The 24,661-nt window shown below is 36.5% G+C and overlaps 1 protein-coding gene across 2 annotated transcripts in view; it reads left to right on the top strand.

Moving 5' to 3' along the window:
• Window positions 1–1,216: 1,216 nt before the first annotated feature.
• Window positions 1,217–24,661, top strand: part of Ipmk (inositol polyphosphate multikinase) — a 49,027-nt gene continuing 25,582 nt past the window's right edge. For both annotated transcript variants that reach the window (XM_076834905.1, XM_076834904.1), the window contains exons 1-3: window positions 1,217–1,648; window positions 13,249–13,334; window positions 22,697–22,793. In XM_076834905.1, the coding sequence (XP_076691020.1) occupies window positions 1,459–1,648; window positions 13,249–13,334; window positions 22,697–22,793 (373 nt within the window). In that variant the 5' untranslated portion in view covers window positions 1,217–1,458. The remainder of the gene's footprint in view (window positions 1,649–13,248; window positions 13,335–22,696; window positions 22,794–24,661) is intronic.

Genomic DNA, 24,661 nt, shown 5'->3' with positions numbered 1-24,661 from the left:
TGATGCTGAGCATGCGTGGACCTGTGTCCCGGGCCCTAAGGAAGTCTGGAATCCGGATTTTGACAGCTGCAGGAGGCGGGAGGAGGAAGACTTAGAGAGGCAGCCACTGAGTCTGCGCAATTCTGAAGGGCGGGGCCCTGGGAATAGGAAATCCAGGTCAGATTTTACATTTCTTCCAGGTGTGTGGGTTTCTGGTGGCGGGTACCGGTTCTTGCAAGACACTTCCCTTAACCAGATAACTAAGATATTACCTAAAATTTTCTTGCTTAGTTCTTGCTTAATTTTTACATGTAAGATCGGATCCAGTTTTCATATAAGATGCCAGCGGCAAACACAGGCATCGATGATACAGTCCCTTTCCAGAACCTCCCTTAGGTCCCGGTGTGCATCCACCTCTTCCTTCTGCCTTTGGCCTAGTTAATTATCCACTCAGGACCTTGGGGCGGGCGCTACCTAGAGGTCAAGTATGAAGGAAGGAGGGAAAGGGGAGAGAGATACTTGCTTATTTCTACAAAACAAAACAAAACCGTGTTCACTTAAAAAAATATTCTTTCCCAATAGCCTGAAATTTTTTCCAAAATTCTTTTGAAAGAGCAGTTTAGAGGCAGCAACTGGGGACTGGGGCTAAACTTGAAAGAGTACTTTGAAGATGCGTCTTCTATCGAGCTACCTGCTTTTTCTTGTTCTTACGTAGGGTAAGGGTTGCAGGGAGTTGATTTGCACAGAATGGGTGGCCTCCCATTTCTGCCCCCGAACTCTCCCAGCACCTGACAGCTCCTCTCACCTGGAAGCCCCAGGGGTCTATAAGCCCGCCCCCGGGAAGCTCTGGGGCGCGCGTTAAATGAACAAAGGCAAAACTCCTTCTGTGGTGTCGTAACGCCAATCCTGGGGTAGAGAGGAGAAGGACCCCTAAAGTCCTCCAGATTGCAGTCATGCCCACCCGCGCCGAGCGTCAGCCCCGCAGCTGGGGTCTGGTCGGGCAGCCTCTGGGCATGCTCAGTGCGGCGCCTGCCGCGGGTCGCGCAGTCGGAAGCTCGCAGCGGCCGCAGCAGTGCGGGCGGCGCTGACGCGCGCGCGGCTGCAGAGGGGACTGGAGGACGGCGGGAGGGGGCGGGGCGCGGGAGGTGGGGCCGCCGTCGCCGTCAGGGCCCCAGGGAGCGCGGGGCGCCGCTGCCGCCGCTGCTCCGCTCGGTTCCGTCTCCTGGGCAGCGGCGGGACCGGCGGCCGCGGCGGCGGAGGGACGGGAGCTGGGAGCCGCAGTCCGCAGAGTTGGGCAGGGGAGCACCCGCGCCTCCGCGGCGTCATGGGCCCCCTTCCCGGGCCTCAGCGGGCACCAGCCGCGGGAACCCCCAGGCCTCCTCGCGGCCGAGCCTGAGCGACCCCCGGGTTCTCAGGCATTCGCTCCCTACTCCCTATTTTTTCCTCCTTTCGCCACCGTTACCGCTTGTGCACACGGTTATGGCAACAGAGCCGCCATCCCCCCTCCGGCTCGAGGCGCCCGGCGCCCCAGAGATGCGGACCCCACCGGTGAGCGATGCCGCCCCCGAAGGCGCCCCGCAACCAGCGGGCGGCAGGCTGCGTTTCCTCAACGGCTGCGTGCCCCTGTCGCATCAGGTGGCCGGGCACATGTACGGAAAGGACAAAGTGGGTAAGTGAGGGTGGCGCGGGGCTTCCAGCTACCCTTCTGTCTCCACGAGCTCCCTGGCCAACCGAGGCAGCCTGGCGCTCACAACGGTGCTGGGACAACCCCCGACTCCGCACCCAGGGCTGCACGCCGCACCCCTGGCCTCTTCCGCCCTCCCCGGGAGCCTGGCTACCGGTGCAGAAAGGGGCTCGGAAAGTGGGGCTATTTCTAGGGTGTGAGGCTTAAGCTTACTGGAGGGGCGACGGAGAAAGGCGTGTCTGGCCTCCTCAGGGAGGGTGGGTGTTCGTTGGAGACGATGTTGTTAGTAAAAATAAGGAACTTCATTTTTACTGGACGGGGAAGTGAATTCTCCCTCTAGCGCAAGATCTGTTTATTATAGGCGAGTAGCTATTGCAAAAGAGAAGGAATGAAATGCAGATGATGCTAATCTAGTGCTTCTCAGTTGGGTGCAGCTGCATAGCTGGAGGGGGAAAAAAACAGAAAACAGGGCCTCCCCTCCCCCGGGAAGCTTGCTTGGCTTAACCAGGATCTCTGCCTCCTTGTCCCTTGAGTGTGTGTGTGTGTGTGTGTGTGTGTGTGTGTACGTGTCTGTCTCCTGGATTTCTCTGGGAGGCGTGGTTCCAGTAGTGCAGAAACTCGGATTCAGGGTAGGAAATACACCCTGCTAGATTGATACACAGATAAAATATTCATAAAACTAGCATGGCCTCTGTAATGTATTTTGTAAGCTCACAACTTTTAAAGGATAATATGAAGCTTATCTCAATTTAGGAACTGTAATTCACCTAGTTTACTCACAGTGGTTCCTAGAGCCCTGATTACGTGAAGAATTTGATAGATGAGTACGTGAGTATTGTAGATCTTTGACCCAGAACAACCACTAGAGACTGTTTGTTTTTTGCTGGTATAATGATTCAGGTTTAGGTTGGTAAGTAATAAGGACATTTTTAGACCACATGACTAAGGGTAAGCCTGGTTAAGTGATAAACCTAAAGTCATACAGCTACTATGTGTTACCATGTGATACCCAGGGATTTTCCTTGGAGTATTGTTTTTTTCATTGTTATGTATTTGCAGAAAGTACACAGACTGGGACTCAGTTACACTCATGAAATGTTGAAAGAATGACAGTTGACTGCTCTGTTAGTACATCAAGTTAGGAAACAGTACTTAAGGTGCTTAGCGTAGACATTTCCTCCTATGGGTCATATCTGTGTATGAGAGTTTGAGTGTACCCATGGAGTTTCTGTTAATAGAGACTTACTTACTCATTTGTATTAATAAATTGTGATGATACTATTCCTAATAATATTTTAGATAGAGGGCTAAAAGATTGTTTACCTAAGGGTCCTAGAGCCCAACTTACATGCAAAGGGGGGAAAAGTCAAAATCCCAACATAAATAAAAACAATCTCTATGAAGATTGTTACTTAAGAACATAATCACTGCTTATCAAAGTATGTAATAGTGTTCTTATTAGAGTTACCTGAGATTAGTAAAAAATTATGGTGACTTGAAATTACATTATAAACAGTGACTGAAAGAGTTGATTTGTCACTCAAATTTCCTAATTAAAGTAGTAGTTTACATTTTGGAGGATGTTTTTCCTCAACATTATTTATTATTGTATTCAATTTAAAATAAACCTTTTTTCTATTAAGGTTTTTTTGACAAGGAACTATCTTTGTATCACCATAATACAGTTCTTCAAAGATACAGGTGCTGGCAACCTAATAAATATTGTGGAATTTAATTCTCAGGTACTTACAGAGTCATGCATCTATTGTTAGTATTTTGAAAGGACACCTATATGATGATAATCTTCCCTGTTCATAAAATGAATAACAAGATAGTTAGTAATTCAAAGTTCAACAATAATGTCTCTGCACTATCACGAATCATTTACAGTTTAAAGAACATTGTTAATCGGACTTTGGTCTGTCAACTGAAGTAATTCTATGTAAACTTTGTTAAGTATATTGTGTGAATATTTGTTTTTGTATTGTTTTTTAATTTTTATTCCTATAATTACGTGGCCAGATTTTTCCATTTTAGGTTTGATATCTTAACTATCTCAAAAAAGGAGTTGTTATTTTTGGTAGTTTAAAAATGAAAAATGTGGAACTTGATAGAACAAATGTGCTTAAACAGAAAATTATATGTTGTTGTAGCTAAGTATCAAGACTATATTCATATTTCTGATTATCAGAGTTATAGTTTACATTCTCCACTCAAATCTTATTTCATCAAATACATTTTAATTTTGAGTTCCAGGAGTAAAACTTTTTTTTTTTTAAATTGTAAAAATGGTTCGTAATCTTTTAGGGAAAAAAAATTCTTTTAAGTAATGCCCTTCCCCACATTCTTATTCTCCCAGGGACAATCACTGGTAACAATTTTCCATGTATCCTTAAGCCTTTGTTTCGGGGCACATACATAAACACATTAACACAATTCTTATTTTTCATACAGATAGATATATCAGCATTTTCTTTTTTTCTTTTGTAGTGCTGGGGTTGAACCCAGGCAACCTAATAAATATTGTGGAATATAGCAAGGGCTTTACCACTGAGCCACACCCCCAGTCCCAGCTTTTTTTTTTTTTTTTTTAATCCTAATTATATTGTATAGTATTTTTGTACTCCTTGATTTACAGTGGGGTTACATCTTGATTCACCTATTATAATTGAAGAAAATTGAAAATGCTTTTAATACTACTACCTGCCAAATGTCATAGCTTGGCATCATAATATACTTTTACCCTTGTGATTATGTGCCTGTAGCTTTGGAAGCTGTAGCTTTATGCCACTGTCTAACAGCGTAAAACAATATGCAACATATTCTTAGACCTGGAAAAGATTAAAATCCGAAGTATGATTTCTCCTGAAGACCTATTTTTTTGGCACCAAAGTTGAATGATTATTAAATTGAACCATTGTAAGTTGGGGACTGTCTGTACTTTATTCTTCCTGTGCTATATTCTGCAGAGTAGATATATCAAAATTTGCTTAACAATATATTCTTTTTTTTTTTTTTTATATTTTTATTTTTCTTAGTTTTCGGTGGACACAACATCTTTGTTGGTATGTGGTGCTGAGGATCGAACCCGGGCCGCACACATGCCAGGCGAGCACGCTACCGCTTGAGCCACATTCCCAGCCCAACAATATATTCTTATAAAAATATATTTTAGAGTTTGGCCATTATTTGTTATAAATAATGTACTAAACATTCTTTTACATTATAGCATACTTTGTATAACTTTCCTATTTCTACAAGAAAGTTTCACAAAAGTGTAAAATTACATTAAAAACAGTGACCCAGAGAGAGTTAATTTGTCATCCAAGCCTAATTAAAGTAGTAGTTTAGATTTTGGAGGATGTTTTTCCTTAATATTGTATATCATTGCATTCCATTTGAAATACATTTTTTTTCTATTAAGGTTCTATCAATTTAATTTCCCAAAGCTCTCTAGAGTTAGCATAAAATCCTTTTCTGTTTTAAGAACAAAGATATTCTCTTCTGTAGCCACAGTATATTTATTAAATGTGGGAAATTTAACAGTGATTATATTTTATAGCCCTTTTTCTTATTTTGTCAACTGTTCCAGTAACACCCATGTCTTTTATCCCATTTGTTTTTCTCAGGGAAAGAGCTGCTTAAGGATATCAAGTTGCATTTAGTTATGTCTCTTAGTCTCCTTTAATTTGTAACCTAATCTCAGCTTTTCTCTTTCATAATATTGTCGTTTTGAAAAATAGGCTAGTTGTTTATGAAATGTTCTTCAATATGAGTTTCTGATTCAAGTGATGCATTTCTGGCTAGAGTATTATATATGTGTACCCTTTATAAAATAGCATGTCTAGAGTCTGTATCTGTCTGACCTTTATTAGTGGTTAATTTTGGTCAACTGGTCCAAGTGTCATCTGGCTTCTTCAGTATATAGTTGTTATTTTTCCTCTTGCAATAAACAAGCTATCTATGGGGAGACACTAGAAGGTCATGCAGATATCTGGAAGCCTCATTAAACTGTGCCCCTAGATTTGGCATCTATTGATTATTCTTGCATAAGTCTTTGATGGTTACAAAATCATGAGTTTTCCAATTCTCATATTCCCTGTAAAAATTTTCTTTATGAGAGAGAGCCCTCCTTTTACTTCTGTCCGTGCATGTCTACATTTATGATTGGTTTGGAGTCATGGATTTCTGTTTTATAATGTTTAAGAACATTTCTTGCCTCTCAAATTGTACTGAATCTCACCATTGAGATTGACTTTCTGTCACCAAATTACTTTAGAGTTTTGCCTTCCTTCCTCATCCTAGAATCAGCCATTTGTCCAAGGAGCCCTGGTTAATTGGAATAATATTTAGGAACTCTGATTTGGGTGCTATATATGGTGTAACTACTGAGTACCTTTGCTTCCAGGTCTTTTCAGTGGATGTGATTTAAATGAATGTATAAATATTTCAGGAATCATAATTTTGTACTTCTAATTTCATTCCAATCTGAGTGCTTTCTTTTTTTTTTTTTGTTTCTGAATTTATATTTCTCTTCTTCCACATTGAGAACCCTGACTCCTGATGTTGTCATAGGTTTATGATTTTTGCTCAGTCCTATAATTTTCAGAATTTCTACTCCCATACTTCTGTAGAAAACAATCATAAAATGAAGAATTCAGCACGAGATTTTCATATACTAAGGGTATGTGGTTGGCAACTGTTGGAAAAATTTTTTAGGTTAGATTTTTGTTGTTGTTATTTCTCCCCTCTTTACAGTAACAGCATTTATTTGAAATATTTGGTTTCATGTGTTTCTGTTTAAATTCATTTCCATTCCATTATATACAAGAATGCTTATAGGGCTGGGGATGTGGCTCAAGCGGTAGCGCGCTCGCCTGGCATGCGTGCGGCCCGGGTTCGATCCTCAGCACCACATACAAATAAAGATGTTGTGTCCGCCGAAAACTAAAAAATATTAAAATTCTCTCTCTCTCTTAAAAAAAAAAATTCTAAAAATTAAAAAAAATAATAAAAAAAAGAATGCTTATAAACTAACATGCTTTTGAAAGTTGAAACTCCTCCCCTTTGTTCAGAATGCCTTGTAGATAGCCAGTTTTATTGTTTTTTGATTCACTTTTACTGAATTTCTTGTATAAAGAAGCCCATTTATGAGAACTTTATTTCCCCTTCTTTCTGAGGCAGCAGGTAGTATGCTGTATATACTGTTTTGCACTTTGCTTTTAACAGATAATTTATCCTACCAATCAGCATAGAGCTTTTCCTCATTCTTTTTTCATTGCTCAGTTGTGTGCCACTGTGCATCTGTACCACAGTTTATTCATTTGGTTTCCTGAATTTGCTTTGGTCTTTTATTTGTTTTCATTGCTTTATTTATTTATCCTAATAATACCTCACTGTCTTGATTCAAGTACTGTATAGTTAAGTAGTGATAAATAGTAGCTTAAGCATCTTATTTTCCATTTCAAGATTGTTTTGACTTTTTCTGGCCCTTTACATTTCCATATAGAGTCAGATCACCTTGTCACTTTCCCCAAGAAACCTGATGAGATTTTGTTTGAGTTTGCTTTAAATCTATAGATTGTTTTGGTGAGAATTAATTTCTTCACAATCTTAAGCCTTTTAGTATGTGAACTTGTTATATTTCTCCATTTATTCAGTTCTTCTATAATTTCCTCTATAAAATTTCAGAGTAGAGTTTGCTAGATTTTCCATAAGTATTTAATACTACTAGAATTGTGTTGCCTTTTGAAATAACTTTTATTTTGAAAAAGTTCCAAACTTAGAAAAATGTTTCCAGAATAGTGTGATAAACTGTACAGTTCATCTAGGTTTACCAGCTACCAATATTTTACTACATTTGCCTTATTACTCTTTGTAGATGATGATTTTGTAAAACTATATAATAATAAATTATAGACATCATGACCTTTTTCCTCTAAATAATTGTATAACTAAAAATAAGACTATTTCTTACCTAACCTTGATCAAATGATCACTTTCAGAATATAACATTTGGCTTTTGCCATTATTTACATAATATTTCTTATACTTGACCTTAGTTAAAGGCTGAAAAGCGATGTACTAACATCCTTTATAGCAATGCTTTGACCGTACAGCATCAGACATTGCATTTAGTTGTCATAACTTTTTTAGTTGCCTGGCATTTAGATCAGGTCTTTATTTTTTTTTAATCTTTTTTAACTATGAAAATTTTCAAGGCATATGGCATTTTATAATATTCTTAAATTATGTTTGACTGATTTTTTTTTCCAGGTATGATTAGATTCAGGTTATGCATTTTTGGTGAAAACATTGTTGTGCTCTAAAAAATCATGTTAAGAGGCACAAGATGTTAATGATAGTGTTGATGTAACTTTGATCATATGATTAAGTGATGTCTGCCTAATTTTTTCCAATGTAAAATTATCATTTTTACTATACTAATTAAGTAATTTGAGAGGAACATTTTGAGATGGTTATATACCTTGTTCATCATCAAACTTTATATCCAGTGATTAAACATCCATTGATGATATTTGACACACTCACTTATTAATATGATGGTTGCAAAACAAATAGTCAAACCTTTTCTGTTACTTTGGTTAATCAGCATTCCCCTCCTTATTTATTTATTTTAAATGATATTGGTCATTAAATCCAGGGTCTTATGTGTACTAGGCTATAGCACTCTACCCAGAGCTATGCCCTAACCTTTTTAATTTTATTTTGAGCAGGGTCATTTTGTGTTGCCCAAGCTGGCATAACTTTCCATCTTCCTGCCACAGACTCCTGAATAGTTGGGATCATAGATGTGTGCCACCATGTCCAGCTTTCTTCATTATCTATTAGGATGGAATATTCATTTCAAATTTAAATGAATAGATACTATCTATTATTGTTACTGTTGATTTTAATGCTGATGTTCTCCCAGATTTGGGCACTGGTAGCTTCTTCAGGTTTGCTACTGTATGTTAATATTGCTTTTTTTCTTGTATTTTGTCACTTTCTGGCATAAAAGGTTTTCTGTGTTCATTTTGTGCTTTTCATGTTCACACCCTGAAATGAGCCATTTTTCTTCAAGAAAACTGGTTCCTATGGGGATGAATGGTGTTTAGAAATCAAGATCTGGATTCCAGGTGTGGTCATTGCTCCTTGCATGTAGTTCTGTTTATTCTTTCACCAGATTGGATTAAGAAATATTTAATTTCATATTCTTGAAATTTTGAGTTCATTCTTATAATTTAGCAGAGTTTTTTGTTTTTGGTGTTTTTGTGCTAGAGATTGAATCCAGGTCCTTGCAAATTCTATTAAGTATAGCCCCATACCTATAATGTATTTATTTGTTTGTGTTTTTGTGGTGCTGGTGAACCAACCTGGGCCCTCACCCATGTGCTTTACCACTGACCTATCTGCCTAGCGCCCCCCCCCCCCATCCCCACTATAACTTAAATTCAATACTACAGGGTTTTTGTTTTCTCCCGTTTTCAGTTTATATCTCCTTTCTTCATTGAGAACTTTGCTCAAAACATTTGTATATTTAATTTTTGAAATATTTAAACCAACTTGCATTCCTGGAACAGAGTCCACATGTCCATGATAAATTATCCTGTATATATTGGTGGATTTAATTTGCTAGTGTTTTGCTAAACTTTTTTTGGCTTATGTTCACTTGAGATCATGTTATATATTTTATTAAATCTGTTGTGGTTTTTAAAAGTCATGATATATATTGGCTTTGTAAAATTGGGAACTAATTGATATTTTTTCTGTTTTCTGATGAATTTGGTAATTTTTAATTGATATTGTTGTTTGATAAAATTTACTCATAAAGCCATTGGTCCCTGCAAGTTGTCTTAGGTTTTAAATTATGAATTCAGTATTTTTAGTAGACATGACAATTCAGATTTCTTATTGTGTCAGTTTCAATAATTTATGTCTAAAGGAATTTGTTCATTTTATCTGAATTGTTGGTTTTACTAGTATGAAATTTCCGATTCTCTTAATGTCCTTTTAATGTTTGTAGGATTTGTAGTGATATTGTGTTTTTTCACTTATTCCCCAAGAGAATGTATATTTTCATGTTATTGATCTCAAAGAATCACCTTTTGATTTCACTTTTCCCCCCTCCATTGTCCATTTCTTATTTTAATATTTTGCTCACATCTTTCTATGTATTTAGAATTAATATATTATTCTTTTGCTAGCATCTTAAATTGGAACTTTTTTTTCTTATATAAGCACTTAGAACTGCATATTTCTCTTTTAAGAATTTGAATTGGATTCCACAAATTTTGATATGTTGAGTTTTCATTATTTAATTTAAAATAATTTCTGATTTCCTATTTGCTTTTTAATTCATAGATAGGCATATGTTGTTTACTTTCCAGTTATTTGGTATTTCCTCAAACATTGTATTGTTATGTCCATTGTGGTTAGAGAATATTCTCTGTATGAGTCTAACTTTTAGATTTTAAGACTTTTTTATGGCCTAGCTTGAGTTAGTAAATGCTCCATTTGTGCTTGAGAATGTGTATTCTGTTGAATGTAGCTTTTTTGAAATGGAATTTGGCCATGTTGGTGTTGTGGTTTAGATATGAACCCAAAAGCTCATGAGTGAGACAATGTAAGCGAGTTCAGAAGTGAAATGATTGGGTTATGAGTCTTAATCTAATTAGTGCATTAATCCCCTGATAGGGATTAACTGGGTGGTAACTATCTGTAGGAAGGTATAGTGTGGCTGGAAGAGGTGGGTCTTTGGAGTATATATTTTGTCCTTGGAGACTGCGGGGAGTAGGCAGGGGCATGCTCTCTCTCTCCCTCTTTCCCTCCTTCCTCTCTGCCTCCTGGTGCCATGTCCTGAGCGGCTTTCCTCCACACTCTTCTGGTATGACGTTCTGCCAATCCCTGGGCCCAGAGCAGTGGAGCTGACTGTGGATGAGATCTCTGAAACCCTCAGTGCCAGATAAACTTTTCCTCCCCTAACGTTGTTCTTGTCAGGTCTTTTGGTTGCAACAGTGAACAAGTTGGCCACTAAACACTAAAACAGTTGGTCAGGCTGGCCTCAAATCCTAGCCTCAAGTGATCCTGCTTCCTCAGTCTTTTGAGTAGCTGGGACTCTGGGGTGCATGCCACTAAGCCCCGCAGGATATAACATTCTATGTGTCAAATTGGTCAAGTTGTTTGATAGTGTTCAAGTTTTATACATCGTGTACTCATGTTTTATTGATTACTAAGAAAGTCATTGGGGTTTTATTTATGGTTTTGTTAATCCTTTCACTTCTGTCAGATTTTGCTACATGTCTTTTGTAACTGTTATTATAGTTATGTATATATTTGTGTCTTCTTAATGAGCTGACCTTATTATTATAGAATGTTTTTCTATATATAAGAATCCTTTTCGTGAAGCTTATGGTGTCCGATATTGAGTAGTTTGATGTAATATTAATATCATCTTTCTTATGACCTGTACTTGCATATTACCCTTTTCCTTCATTTTTACTTATAACCCACATGTCTTTATATTTAAACTGTTTAGGATTTTGTTTTTTTCCATCTATTTAATATTCTGATTGTCTTAGCTCCATGTTTTTGTTTTTCATTTGTTTTTAGAATATTTCAGCCTTTGTCTTGTCAAATATTTTCTCAGTCCCTTTCTCTCATTTAAAAAAATTTCCCTTAAATATTTTTCTATACCTTATTTATATAATTGATTTTAAACAGAAGATACAGTTAGCATATGCTTATTTATCAAGTCATAGTTTTACTTCTAATAATAAAAGCAAGACATGTTTCTGGAAGAAAAATTAAAAAAAAGAAAAGAAAGAAAGAAAACTTACCTAGAATGTTCCTTTCATGGATGATTTTTTTTTCCCCCTTAAACTGGGGATTGAACTCAGGGGTGCTTAACCACTGAGCCACATCCTCATCCCTTTTTATATTTTATTTAGAGACAATGTTTTGCTGAGTTGCTTAGGTCCTCCTTAAGTTGCTTAGGCTGGCTTTGATCTCTCAATCCTAATGCTTTCAGCCTCCTGAGCCCCTGGGATTATAGGTGTATGCCATTGCACCTGGTGCAGATGGAAATTTTAACTTGTGTTTATTTTTACATAGTTATAATCCTCCTGAATACACACCTTTTGTTGTTGTGGTGGTGGTGGTGATGGTAAAAGACCCAATGTAAAATTGACCATCTTAACTATTTGTAAGTGTAAACTGAGTGTTAACTGAGTTCACATTATTGTGCAACACATCTCTGGAACTTCTTGATTTTTTTTTTTTTTTTTTTTTTTGGTATTAAACTCCTTTTTTTAAAAAAATTTGCATTCTTTAATTTTGGAGGGAAATTAAACAACAACAAAAAACACAGTACAACATCTAACTCTGCTGCCAAACTAGATAGGGGATGGGGCTTGAGGCCCTCGTTTCTTGCAGTAAGATGCCAAGGACAGGAGAAAACCCACTAGAAAATCAATCAGCAGAGGAAGCCAGGTGGCAAAGGGCCATTCAAGGTTGTAGGAGCCTTGAGGACACTATATAGAGGTCAGATTTCTCAGTGGCAACTCCTAACCTACTACTTTTAGGCGAGAAAAACTTTATAACCATTGAATAATTCCCCTGTTCCCTTTTCTCCCAGCCCCTGGTAAGCACAGTTCCATCTTCTGTTTCTAAGAGATTAACAATTGGAAATCTTTTCATCAAGACTTTTTATGTGTATATCACTCTTCATTAGTCCCACAGAAAATGTCATAACCAGAGGAGCAAAGGATTTACTTGTTCTAAGTCCTTACTTTGATGAATGGAATTCCTTTCTCATAATTTTTAGTTATATTTTAGTACTCTTAAAGTCCCCAGATCTTTTTAACTGCTTACAAACTCATCTTATCCAAACGGATTAATATTTACCTTCCTTCTAATCTATAGTAGGTCTTAAACAGAATTGATTGCTGTATTTCTTAAGCTGAAACTCTCTGCTTTTGTTGAGTTAAAGACTCCCCACTTTGAATGAACAGATTATAAAAAGGTGCCCCTTTCTACTCCAGACTTGGTGCCTGCTCTCAGCCCTCACTTTTCCTAGTGGCTACATATCCTTGTACTATCTATACAGCTGTGTACAGTTCATGAGAGTCAGGAAAATTTCTTAAGTTGCTTTCTTAAAATAGAGGAGAGACTTCTAAAACATTACCAAGTAGGAAATTCATATGTGGCCACTGTTGGCATATTTATTTTGTGTTTATAAAAACAGGATCAATTTGTGCTGCTGCTTTTTTGTCTCTTGTTTTTAATGGAATGTCTATTATGGAGGTATTTCCATAAAAATTTACACTTACATTTATTAGAATATGAGGGAACTGTAAGGGTGTAGCAGTTGGAGACAATAAAACTAAGTGATTTAGAATTTGTGTTCTAGTGCTTTGCATATAAAGTACTAAAACATGTTTGTTGAGTGTTAAATTTTCTAATATAAATAAAATTGAATTGCTAAACTTATGACAGTGGTTTACCTATTCTGGAATAAATACATCCTGTGAATTAACGTACCCTATAATTAAAACACTAAAAACTTTCTAATTTTTTTTCCATAGGTATACTGCAACACCCAGATGGCACAGTTTTGAAACAGTTACAGCCACCTCCAAGGGGCCCGAGAGAGCTGGAATTTTATAATATGGTAAGTAAGGTAAGATTTGTTTGTTGCATTAAAAGTGTTTTTCAGAGTTTTTTAGTGGTGACTCACAGTAAGAAATATGTTTGACAGCCTGTCCTAGTTCACTATGTATAATAGAAACAAAAACTTTCATGAAAAACAATGTTTATTTTTTACGGTATTGGATGCAGTATAGTATTTTCTGTTCTATTTCATTTCTCAAAGGTTCTGAGTCACTAAATTGATTTCAACCTGGGTAGTGACCCACAGTATGATAAACACTTAACTGAGAGTCTTCATAGTGTCAGGAATGTTAACTTACATAAGTGTTTTTACTATAGAATTTCTTAAAAATGCTAATCTGCATTGTGAATCTCTAAAAGGGAGAGGAAAACATCTGGTTAACCATAATGACTAGGAATGTTTTTTTAGTACATTCATAATATTCCGTGACCACCACCTGTATCTAATTCCAAAACATTCTCATCATCCAGAAGAAAACCCTCTACACATTAAACCACGATGCTGCATTATTCTTTCTCCCAGCATCTTAAACCATTAATCTGCTTTCTAATGGGCTTCCCTGTTCCCATTTCATATAAATGGAGTCAGACAAAATGTGGTCTTTTTTCCCTTAGCTTTCATTTTCTGTAATGTTTTTAAGGTTTATGTACATTACAGCATACATCAGTGCTTCATTTATTTTTATAGCTGATTCCATCATTCATATATATTCCATCATTCATTCATTCATATACATTCATATATGTTATATTTTGCTTATCCACTCACCTGTTATGGATGTTTGGGTTGTTGCACCTTTTGGCTTTTGTTAATAGTGCTATGAACATTCATGTACAAGTATTTCAGACTTATTTCTACTTTTTGGTATATACTTAGAAATGGAAATATTAGGTTAATTGGTAAAACTGTTTCCTAAAGTGGACTATTTTATATTTCTTCAGCACTGTATGAATGTTCTAATTTTTCTATTTCCTCACCAGCATTTCTTATTTTGTCTTGAGTGGAATTCTAGTTACTATAAAATGTTAATCTTAATGTAGTTTGTTTTGATTTGCACTTCTTTAATGGCTAATGGTGTTTAGCATCTTTTCATCTTATTTGCTATTAATATAGCTTTTCCAAAGTATGAAAAGGATGCCTTTCTGCAGGTTGTCTTTTCATTTGCTTTCTAGTGTCCTTTGAAGCACAAACTTTATTTGTGTGTGTGTGTGTGTGTGTGTGTGTTCATGTGTATGTGTGTGTGTAATATTGGGAATTGAATCCAGGACCTTGCACAGTTTAGCATGTGCTCTACCATCCAGCCTTTTCTATTTTGAGACATGGTCTCACTATGTTGCCTAGGCTGGTCTTGAACTTGTGATCCTCCTGCCTTAGACTCCTGAGTAGGCTGGGATTACAGACATGCACCACCACAGCCAAAAACCTTTTGAATAGGTAAAGCCCAGTTTACCTATTTTTTTTTCCTTTTGTTGCTCATGCCTTTAATATATCTAAGAAGCCATTGTCTAATCTAAGGTAATGCAGATTTATGCTTTTTGTTTTCTTTTAAGAGCTTTATAGCTTTAACTCTTAAAATTAGGCTTTGAATCCATTTTTATGAATGGAAGAAGGCATCCAACATCCTTTTGCATATGAATATCTAGTCATCCATTATTATTTCTTAAAATCACTGTACTCTCCCCACTGAATTATTTTAGTAGCTTTGTCAAAATCAGTTGACTCTAAATGTAAAAGAGAAATGCTTAAAGGAATTCTGCCGGTAATGAAGGGTGAATTTGGAAGCAAGAGGCTGCAAATTGATATTGGTACAGACTGGTTTGTAAGTTCTCAATTCTGTTCCATTAATCTAGATATCTATTTACACTCTTATTATAGCTGTGTAATAAGTTTTGAAGTTGGGAAATATGAGTCTTTCAACTTTATCCCTTTTGAAAATTGTTTTGAGTGTTCTTCTGGTTTTCTTACATTTCAGTTTATATTTTAGGATCAGCTTGTCAGTTTCTGCCAAAAAAGCCAGCAGAACTTTTTTTTAATGAACTTTTTACATGAGTTTGGGAACTAATGTAGTTATATCTTTTATTATTTTAATAGTACATATTGTGTTGATTGAATTTTACATGTTGTCAACTTTTCATTTTAGCAATAAGTTGTAATTTTTTAATATGTCAGTGGCTTTGGTTTGCTAGTATTTCATTGAATATTTTGCATTCATAAGGGATGTTGGTCTGTATTTTTTTATAGTGCTGTATATGATTTTTTAAAGAATTCATCTACTTTAAAAGAACTCAGCTCAAAATAACAAATAATGTTAGAATTGCATGAAAATTCCTTAAATGATGGGACACTGTAAAACCACTCTTCCAGTTACCAATTTATTGCCTCTCCATTCCAAATTCACCCATCATTACTGCCTCTGTGATAATAAACTTAATCCTTGTAAGCATTTCTCCTTTACAGTGAGATCATTGTTAAATATCCCCAGTAGAAGGCCTCAGAGAGAGATTGCAGGAGAAAGAGGCTGCAATATCTGTTGATGATTCTATCTGTGTTCTATTGGGCAGCAATATAGGTGAGGGTTTCTTGCTGCAGTTGAATATCTGGAAATATGTATCCTCTGTGACCACAGAGCCCTGGCCCAACCTGGTTATCACTTTGTGGCACTTCCAGCACAGAGGGCTTCTGTGTATGAATTTGTGCCCTGACTCCTTCATAGTCATCTCCTTTTCATATTTGTCTTTTGCCACCATCCTGGGATGGACATCAGGGTTCTAGGTTTCCTACCTATTATGGCAGACCAACTCTCCTTTGGGCCTGTGTTCTTGGTTACTCTCTGTGTGGTTGCTTCATGCATGTCCAGTTGTGGGCCAGCTCTGGGTGGATTAACCAAGTGGACTTCTCTGCTATCCATTGGGCTTCAGTTTTGCCTTCTGCAAAATGAGGTCTAGATATCTGTTCACACTCTATTATTGTAGTTGTTTAGTAAGTTTTGAAATTGAGAAATATGAGTCTTTCAACTTTGTTCTTTTTGAAAATTTTTTTGTCTATTTTGGGTTCCTTGCATTTTGGTTTGCATGGAACCAAATGAGGTCTGCTTAGGAAACAGGCCTACTTTCCAAGTTTATCCTTCTTAAGCCAGAGAGTATCTTAGAGAATTCTCATTACATCTTCTGATTGCTCTTTCATTGCTGCTTAGTAATTCTTTATATTAAATGTGCATTGCTTAAATCACTGAGGGCTTCTTTTTCATTATTGCCCCCAGAAATGATGCATGTTCTTTATGGGGAAAGTTATCTGTCAGTTGTGCAATACAATGTGGAATGCTTCTTGTGCCTTCCAGAACACTTTATATTTTAACTCACCATGATATGTAAATATATTTGAATAGAGAGCCCAAGTGCATATATGTGTGCTTTCTTTCTTTTTTTTTGGGTGGGGGAGGGCAGGTGAGGGTATTAAGAGTTGAACCTAGGATCACTTTACCGCTAGGCTACGTCCTCAGCCTTATTTTATTTTTTGAGACAGGGTCTTGCTGAGTTACTGAGGGTCTAAGGTTTTTTTTGTTGTTGTTGTTTTGTTTTGTTTTTTGCTTGGCTCTATTGTTTTTCACTTGTACTGGATGCTTTATATAAGTACATGGTAATTTTTCATTGGGAGTGCTTCCGTTGTTCCTATATTAAATACGTTTCTAGTATTTCTCCCCCTATTAAAGTTCTCTTAAGTTTAGGGACCATTTAGCAGAAGAAGATATCAGAAGTTTAATAGATAACAGTGAAAGGAATAGGTGGGTATATTCATTTTTTAATGCTGCCAGAAAAAGTAACACAGATTAGTTATGCAGAAATTTACTATTTTACTGTTTCCTAGGCTAGAAGTCTCAAATCGGGGTGTGGTTTCTTTTGAGGTTCTCTCTTTTTGTCTTGTAGATGGCTGTTTTCTCTGTCTTCTCCTGGTCTTTCCTGTGTGTGTTCATGTCCTATACTCCTGTTCTTATTAGAACACAATTATAACAACTTAGGGACTACCTTAATAACCTCATTGAATCTTAATTACTTTGTTTTTCTTTCCCAGTATTGGGGATCAAACCCAGGGCCTCACCATTGCCAGGCAAGCAGCCTACCAGTGAGCCACATTCCCAGCCCCCATTATTAAAGACTGTTCACTATCTTAGGTACTGGGGGTTGCAATTGGGCATATTACTTTCGGTGAAACACAGTTCAGCCTATGATAATGTGTTGGATTCCTATGAAGTGAAAGTTTGTTTTCTTTCTTTTTTGTGAAAAGTGACATTACTGGAGCATAGGCTTTGGGATTGTACAAATTTGTGTTCTAATTTTAGTTCTAACATTTAGTTGTATGACTATGAACCATGACTGATTTTTCTCCAGGTTTTAAAATCCTGTGGATATATTAATACTGAATTATTAAGTTCCAGTGAGATTTAGATTGCATACAGTAATCTAGATATCATGCTTGAATAATGTTGCCACATTCTTGTTCTGCTTAATATACAACGTTTCTTTCTTAGTACACAATATTTTTCAGGGCTGTTTTTGTGGAGAGACAATAATGTATTTTCTTTTCCTTTCCTTTCAGTTTCTGGTAAAATGGATTCTATCATACCATAGACATTCTAGCTGTTGGCCCTAATGAGATATTACCTGTATAAATATGTATGCTCACTTGTAAATTTGTTTGCAGTTTAGACTTGCCTTAAAGCAAAGAATTTTCTTTCCCCCCATCAAACAGTGATATTTACTTGTCAATCTGGAATATACAAGCAGACTTAATAATCATTAAATTTGTATGGAATTGTAATTTTGAGGATGCATGAGATGCATTCCCTTGAATTAGAAATTGTATTCTGTCTGGGATATTAGATCATAAATTTTGAGTATTGGGTTTTTTGGGGGGCAATATTAGTCCTTTGTGTGGTGAGAATAGGTGGGTGTGTATATATTTGGGCAGCCATACGTTGTATAATTTTTGAACAAACCTGATTTATAATATTCTGTGCTATGTTTTCCTAAGTACACTTTTTTATATTGTACCAAATTATAGGTTTTGACTTGCAAAATGTGGTCACCATTCTATATGTATATTCTATATTCAGGCATTTAGAGAACCTAATATGTTATTAGGTGTATTCATATTCTATTATTGTAACAAAATACCTGAGATAATCAGATTTTAAAGAGAAAAGGTTTATTATGGCTCACAGTTTTAGAGGTATCAGTACATGATTGATTGGCTCTGTTCCTTAGGTTGTGGTGAGGCAACACATCATGGGAGGAGCCTGTGGGTGGAACAGAACTTCTCACCCCTGCCTAGGAAGCAAAAGGGAAAAAAAAAGAGTATGTAAAGAGATTGGGGTCCCACAATCACCTTTAAGGGTATGCCCCCAATTATCTAAGGGCCTCCTATATACTGGAATCTACCTCTTGAATGTTCTACCAGCTGCTGACTATACCAAGCTGGAGACCAAGCCTTTAAAACATGGGCCTCTGGAGGATATTTAGCATTCAACTGTAGCATCAGGTATCTCCAATTCCCTCACTTATTTTAAAGGCAGTGTATATAGTATGATGGCTCAGAGTTAAAGCAATAAGTCTCTTTTTCTTTCAGTTAGTTTCACTAATTAAAATTTGTGTGAATTTTAGTGAATTAATTACTAGTTCTTAGTTTCCCTACAGTAATAGCTAATAACATGTACTGAATAAGCCAAGGTCTGTTCTACGCATTACATTAAAAAATCACCACAACCAATGATTTTCAAATGTTTTTTACTTTATTACCTCATCATTTAAAAAAACCCAAAAAACAAAATTATACATTAGTATTTAGAATAAAAATTATTAGCCAGGTGCAGTGGCACACATCTGTAATCCCAGAGGCTCAGGAGGCTGAAGCAGGAAGATCCTGAGTTCAAAGCCAGTCTCAGCAGTTTAGCAAGGCTTTAAGCAACTTAGCAAGACCCTGTCTCAAAAATATAAAAAAGGGCTTGAGATGTGGCTCAATATACAAGCACCCTTGGGCTCAATCCCTTGTACCAAAAAGAAAAAGAAAAGAAAGAAGTCTAATTTTAAGTCTCCTCTGAGATTCAAGGGAAATTCTTATCTGTGAGCCCCTATACAAATAAAAAAGAAGTTACATGCTTGAAAGATGCATTGGCACAGGGTAAATACACCCATTCCAAAAGAGAGGAAAAGGAAAGTAGAAAGGAGGGATTAGACCAAAGCAAGACAGTAACCCAGCAGAGCAAACATTAAATTTTAAGGGCCATGTATGGCATCCTGGGCACACTGTGGCAGGAAGTGGGCCTCCAAGGGCTTGAACAGCCTTGCCCTTATGGCCTTGCTGGCTACAAGATACATGTCTGTTCTCTTGGACTGGCTTTCTTTACTGCCTGCAGCTTTTTTTCAGCAGGAAGTCCATGTTCTTGGCATCTCTAACTTCCTAGGGTCTTTTACAGCTTTGGCTTCTCTCTCTCACAGTTCCATGTGTCACCCTGTAGGGCAGCTTGCAGGGACTCTGACTTTATTATTTACTGCCTGGCCTCCTAGGCTTTCGTTCAAAATCTTGGTGAAAGCTTTTGTGATGTTATGACACTTATGTTTCCTTGCCTACAAAACTAGTATTGCATGGAAAACACCAAAGTCTGCTGTTAGCACAAGCAGTTCCTGTGCCTGACTGAACCATGGCTGCACTGGTATTTCAGTCAGTTTTTTCACTGATGTGACTAAAAGATCTGACTAGAACAAATTTTAAAGGAGGAAAAATTTATTTGAGGGCTCACAGTTTCAGAGGTCTTAGTCTTTAGAAGGCTGGCTCCATTCCTTTGGGCTCCAGGTGAGGCAGAACATCACGACAGAAGAATGTGGCAGAGGCAAACAGGGTTGATCAGGAAGTAGAGAGGGGGAGACTCCACTGCCAGATACACAAACATATATATATACCTAAAGCCAGGTACCAGTTCCCATGTCCTCCAGCCACACCCTACCACTTCTCTTACCACTCAGTTAATCCCTATCAGGGGGATTAAATCACTGATTGGTTCAAGACTCACAACCCAATCATTTCTCTTATGAGTCTTTTTGCATTGTCTCACACAGCTTTTGGGACACACCTCACATTCAAACCATAACAGCTGGCTTCTGAGTTCCTTGTCAGCTGAAATGAATGCCAGTGGAAAGATAAATGAGGTGGTCTTGGGTGGGCAGAATGTCCTGGAACTGTCTTTTAAAAAAGATTCTGCCCTAGAAAGTCTGAAACAATTTTCACTTAGACACCTTTGAAGCTGTAATGAGTGGGTTCCTACAGATTCCTGAGATGTCCTCAGGACACATTTTCTTGTACCTGCATGAAATGCTTGGCTCCTTTTTTTAAAAAAAATTATTATTTATTTATTTTTTAGTTTTAGGTGGGTGCAATATCTTTATTTTATTTTTATGTGGTGCTGAGGATCGAACCTAGTGTCTCACTCATGCCAAGCGAGTGTGCTACCACTTGAGTCATATCCCCAGCCCGTGGCTTCTTTTTTAATGACCCTAATTTCTTCACCATCCTTGACCACAAAATAGGCACTTTTAGCCTATTTTGTCCCATCATCCTAGATGTGCAACACCTATAAAAGCTTAAATATAGTATGTTATGTAATAATTCAGAATTATTATATAATAATAATTGTAGCATAACTACATTATTGATTAACATTGTGTACATATACACATATGTAAGCTCTGGATTATAATTTCTGTCCTAATTTGATGTACCTGTGTAAATTTCATTGAAATATTTGTAGAATTAAAAACTTGGGACTTAATGGATTCAACATTCTTTTCTTGTCAAGCTGTGAATTTTTCAGTCTGTCTCCTTTGCTTTTTGTTCCCAGTTCTCAATGCAAATCTAGCAGAACCAGTGAAACCCATGTTGCAGCCTGAGTGCTTTGTTGCCTTGAAATTTTCTCACCTGATAAACTAGTCTGTCCTGTTTAGGGTCAGTCTCCCACAACATCCCCAAACATGGACATAGTGCAACCTTTTTTTTTTTTCCTCCCACAATGTAACAAGAATGGTCTCTAGTTCAATATCCAGTGGAGTCCACATTTTATCACCCTAGCCTTTACTGTCCACATTTTTCTGTCTTCTCTTCCGTCTTTCCTGGGATGGGATACATTTTTTTAACTAGTGATTCAGTTGCCTAACAATTTTCAGATTTTTTTATTTGTGATAGTAAAATGTAGTTTGATTCTATTTTTTATAGAAAATCGCCCACTTGGTAAAGTTCTTGATGATATTAAAAAAGATATCTCTGCTGTATCTGGTATGACTCCCTTTTCAGTCCTAATGTTGTGTTTGCTGTGTCTTTCTTTCTTGATCATTTGGTTGCTAGCATACTTGGAGTGTATTATTGTGTGGAAAAAAATAATTTCACTGTTCAGTATTTAGAATCTTATTTACTCCCCATGTTTCAGTATAGTACTTTGCTCTCAGCTGAACAAAACTAGAGCCTGGGTCCAGGATATCCATAAATCTGTAGTATCTTCTAGAATTATTAAGGGTTATAAATCATGGAATTAAGACATATTGTATTAAAGGATAAATATTTTTTTAAAGAGAGAATTTTTTAATATTTATTTATTTATTTTAGTTTTCAGTGGACACAGCATCTTTATTTTTTATTTTTATGTGGTGCTGAGGATCAAACCCAGCGCCTTGCGCATGCCAGGCGAGCACGCTACCGCTTGAGCCACATCCCCAGCCCCCATTTTTTTTTTTAATAAGAAAAAAATTAGCTGGGCATGGTGGTACATGCCTGTAATCGCAGCTACTGCTACCTGGAAGACTGAGGCAGGAGGATCAAAGATTGCAAGTTTGGAACCAACCTCTAAAACTTAGCAAGACTATGTCTCAAAAATAAAAAAATAAATAAAAAGGGCTAAGGACATAGCTTAGGGATAAAACACTCTGGGTTCCAGAGTTGACATGATTTTTTAAGTAGGTACTCAATTCCCTCCTTCCCTGGGGCATGGAGGGCAGTTAATTGTTCATTGAATCTCCTCTGACCAAAACTTATTTACATATTTAGGGTTAAGAATTATTTTATATTTGATGTCAGTTACCTGCAACTTACACTGTTATGAAATAATCCAAAGGACAGTGAAAGGGTAGTATTAGAGAACCAAGGAAAGTGTGTTTTAAATAACACATAGCTTTTCATTGGAGACATAGTGATATTTTTTGTTTACTCCAGATTTATTTCTAATTAAAACTCACACCAGATAATTGAGTTAGTGATATTGTGTTTGAGAAATGTGCAAGGCAACAATAAGAAACTAACCAGTTTTATATTTCTCTTTGTTTCAGGTTTATGCTGCTGATTGTAGTGATGGTGTTCTTCTAGAGCTTCGAAAATATTTGCCAAAATATTATGGCATCTGGTCACCTCCCACTGCACCAAATGGTAATGCTTTCTTAAAAGTACAGCTTCTAGTTTCAATTCATAAGATTGGTTTTCTGAAATATATAAAGGGAAAACTAGTGTGTATTATAAAAATACAGAATATATGCCTTCTTACTAATCTTTCTTCACCTCACCAAACAAAGCTTATTAAAACTTTTGCTTTACCATAACCATTTTCTTAAATGGCATAAACAAGTTAATGATGAGACTATTGTTATAGTTGAATGAAAGTATATATACTAGTACTTAATACTGTTTTAATTTATATATGTTCTTCTTTCCTCACTTATTATATAATAATTTCTCTTTCTATTTTGAGTAATAAAAAAACTCAAGAAAATGAATTTCTCTGCATGACTTCTCTCTGTTCTATCTTCCTTCTTCACCCCTGCCTTCAGGCTTTAAGTTGCTATCTTTTGAAAAGCACTGCAAAGTTCCTTAGAGGATAAAATAATCTGTATTAAGAATTTAATTTTCTTAGTATTAGTTAATACTTGCAGCAGTATCTACCCCTTGAATAACTTTGCTGGAGCAGGTAGAATTTAAGAGTAGCCATTGTTTGAATAAGTTTAAGAATAACCTATAGTTCCTTCTCTACAGTTGTTTTTATTGGGTCTTTAAGTCAAAGCATTGAAAAAGCTGATTGAAACAGAAATCAATAGCAAAATGTTAGACTTAAAACTGGTAATTATGTTAATTATAAATCAACAAATTCATTTAAAATTTAAAAAAATTATTAGACTGAATTGAAAAAGTTAATATTAGCTTTGTTTTGTTTATAGGAGGCAACATTTTAATTATAAGGAAACAAGGATGTGAATAAGTAAAAGGACAGGAAAAGATATTTAAGATATGTAAACTCTTAACAAAAATAAGTATAGCTGTGTTTAAAAAAAAGAATAACCTCTATAGTATTTTTATTTTTCATTTTTGGTAGTACTGAGGATTGAACCCAAAGGCACTCTATCATTGATCTACATCCCCATCTCTTTTCATTTTTTGTAGTCTTGTTAAAATGCAAATTTATAGGCATTCAGACATTTTGATTATTCAGGTTTGAGTTTAGTGATATGATTTGTAAATAAAAGGTATAAGTTTTCTGATGTAGATCTTGAACTACATTTTGAAAGTAGAAAGACAAGTTTGAGCTTATTTTTCTCCTCATTTGTTTCCTTCAGCTCATTGACACTAATGCCAAGTTTCATTAGTAAGAAATCATGGTATCTCCCTGTGATTATCATCAGTTAGGTTAGTTGTAAATTGATGGCTCCTTTGTGTGTTTAGGACTGTCCTGTTCTTCAATTGTATGGAAAAACTGAAAGTGAGCTCAGGCTCTGTTAACACAAGGCAGAATATGCTTTATCTGAAATGTTTGGGACCAGAAGTGTTTCAGGTTTGTGAGTTTTTCAGATTTTGGAGTATTTGCATATGTATAGGAGATATCTTGATGGGAGCTAGGCCTAATCATGAAATTCATGATTATGTGCACCTTGTAGTCTGAAGGTAATTTCTTTTCTTTATTCTTTATTTTTTTGGTACCAGGGATTGAACCCAGGGTCCCTACTGTGCAACATCCCTGGCCCTTTTTATTTTTAGTGAGACAGGGTCTCACTAAGTTGCTTCTACCTTAGTTATCTGCAAGTTGTGCACTTGATAACAGTAAACTCTTTGAGCTTATTTTCTGTATGTTATGTTAAATTGTCTTATAAAACACTAATTCTATTAGTTGAATATAACTGGAGATTTTAGTGCTAGGAAGATGAAAAGATGAGTTGAGGAAAATAAAAAAGAGGGTAGAAAATTTAAATAGTAGGCAAAAAATGACAGGTCATAAAGTATACATGATATGGAATGGTCCAGTGATATCA

Source organism: Callospermophilus lateralis, chromosome 15, assembly GCF_048772815.1.
Source record: "Callospermophilus lateralis isolate mCalLat2 chromosome 15, mCalLat2.hap1, whole genome shotgun sequence".
Lineage (NCBI taxonomy): Eukaryota > Metazoa > Chordata > Mammalia > Rodentia > Sciuridae > Callospermophilus > Callospermophilus lateralis.
Note: the sequence above shows the minus strand (reverse complement) of the source record. Positions and strands in the feature narration are given on the sequence as shown.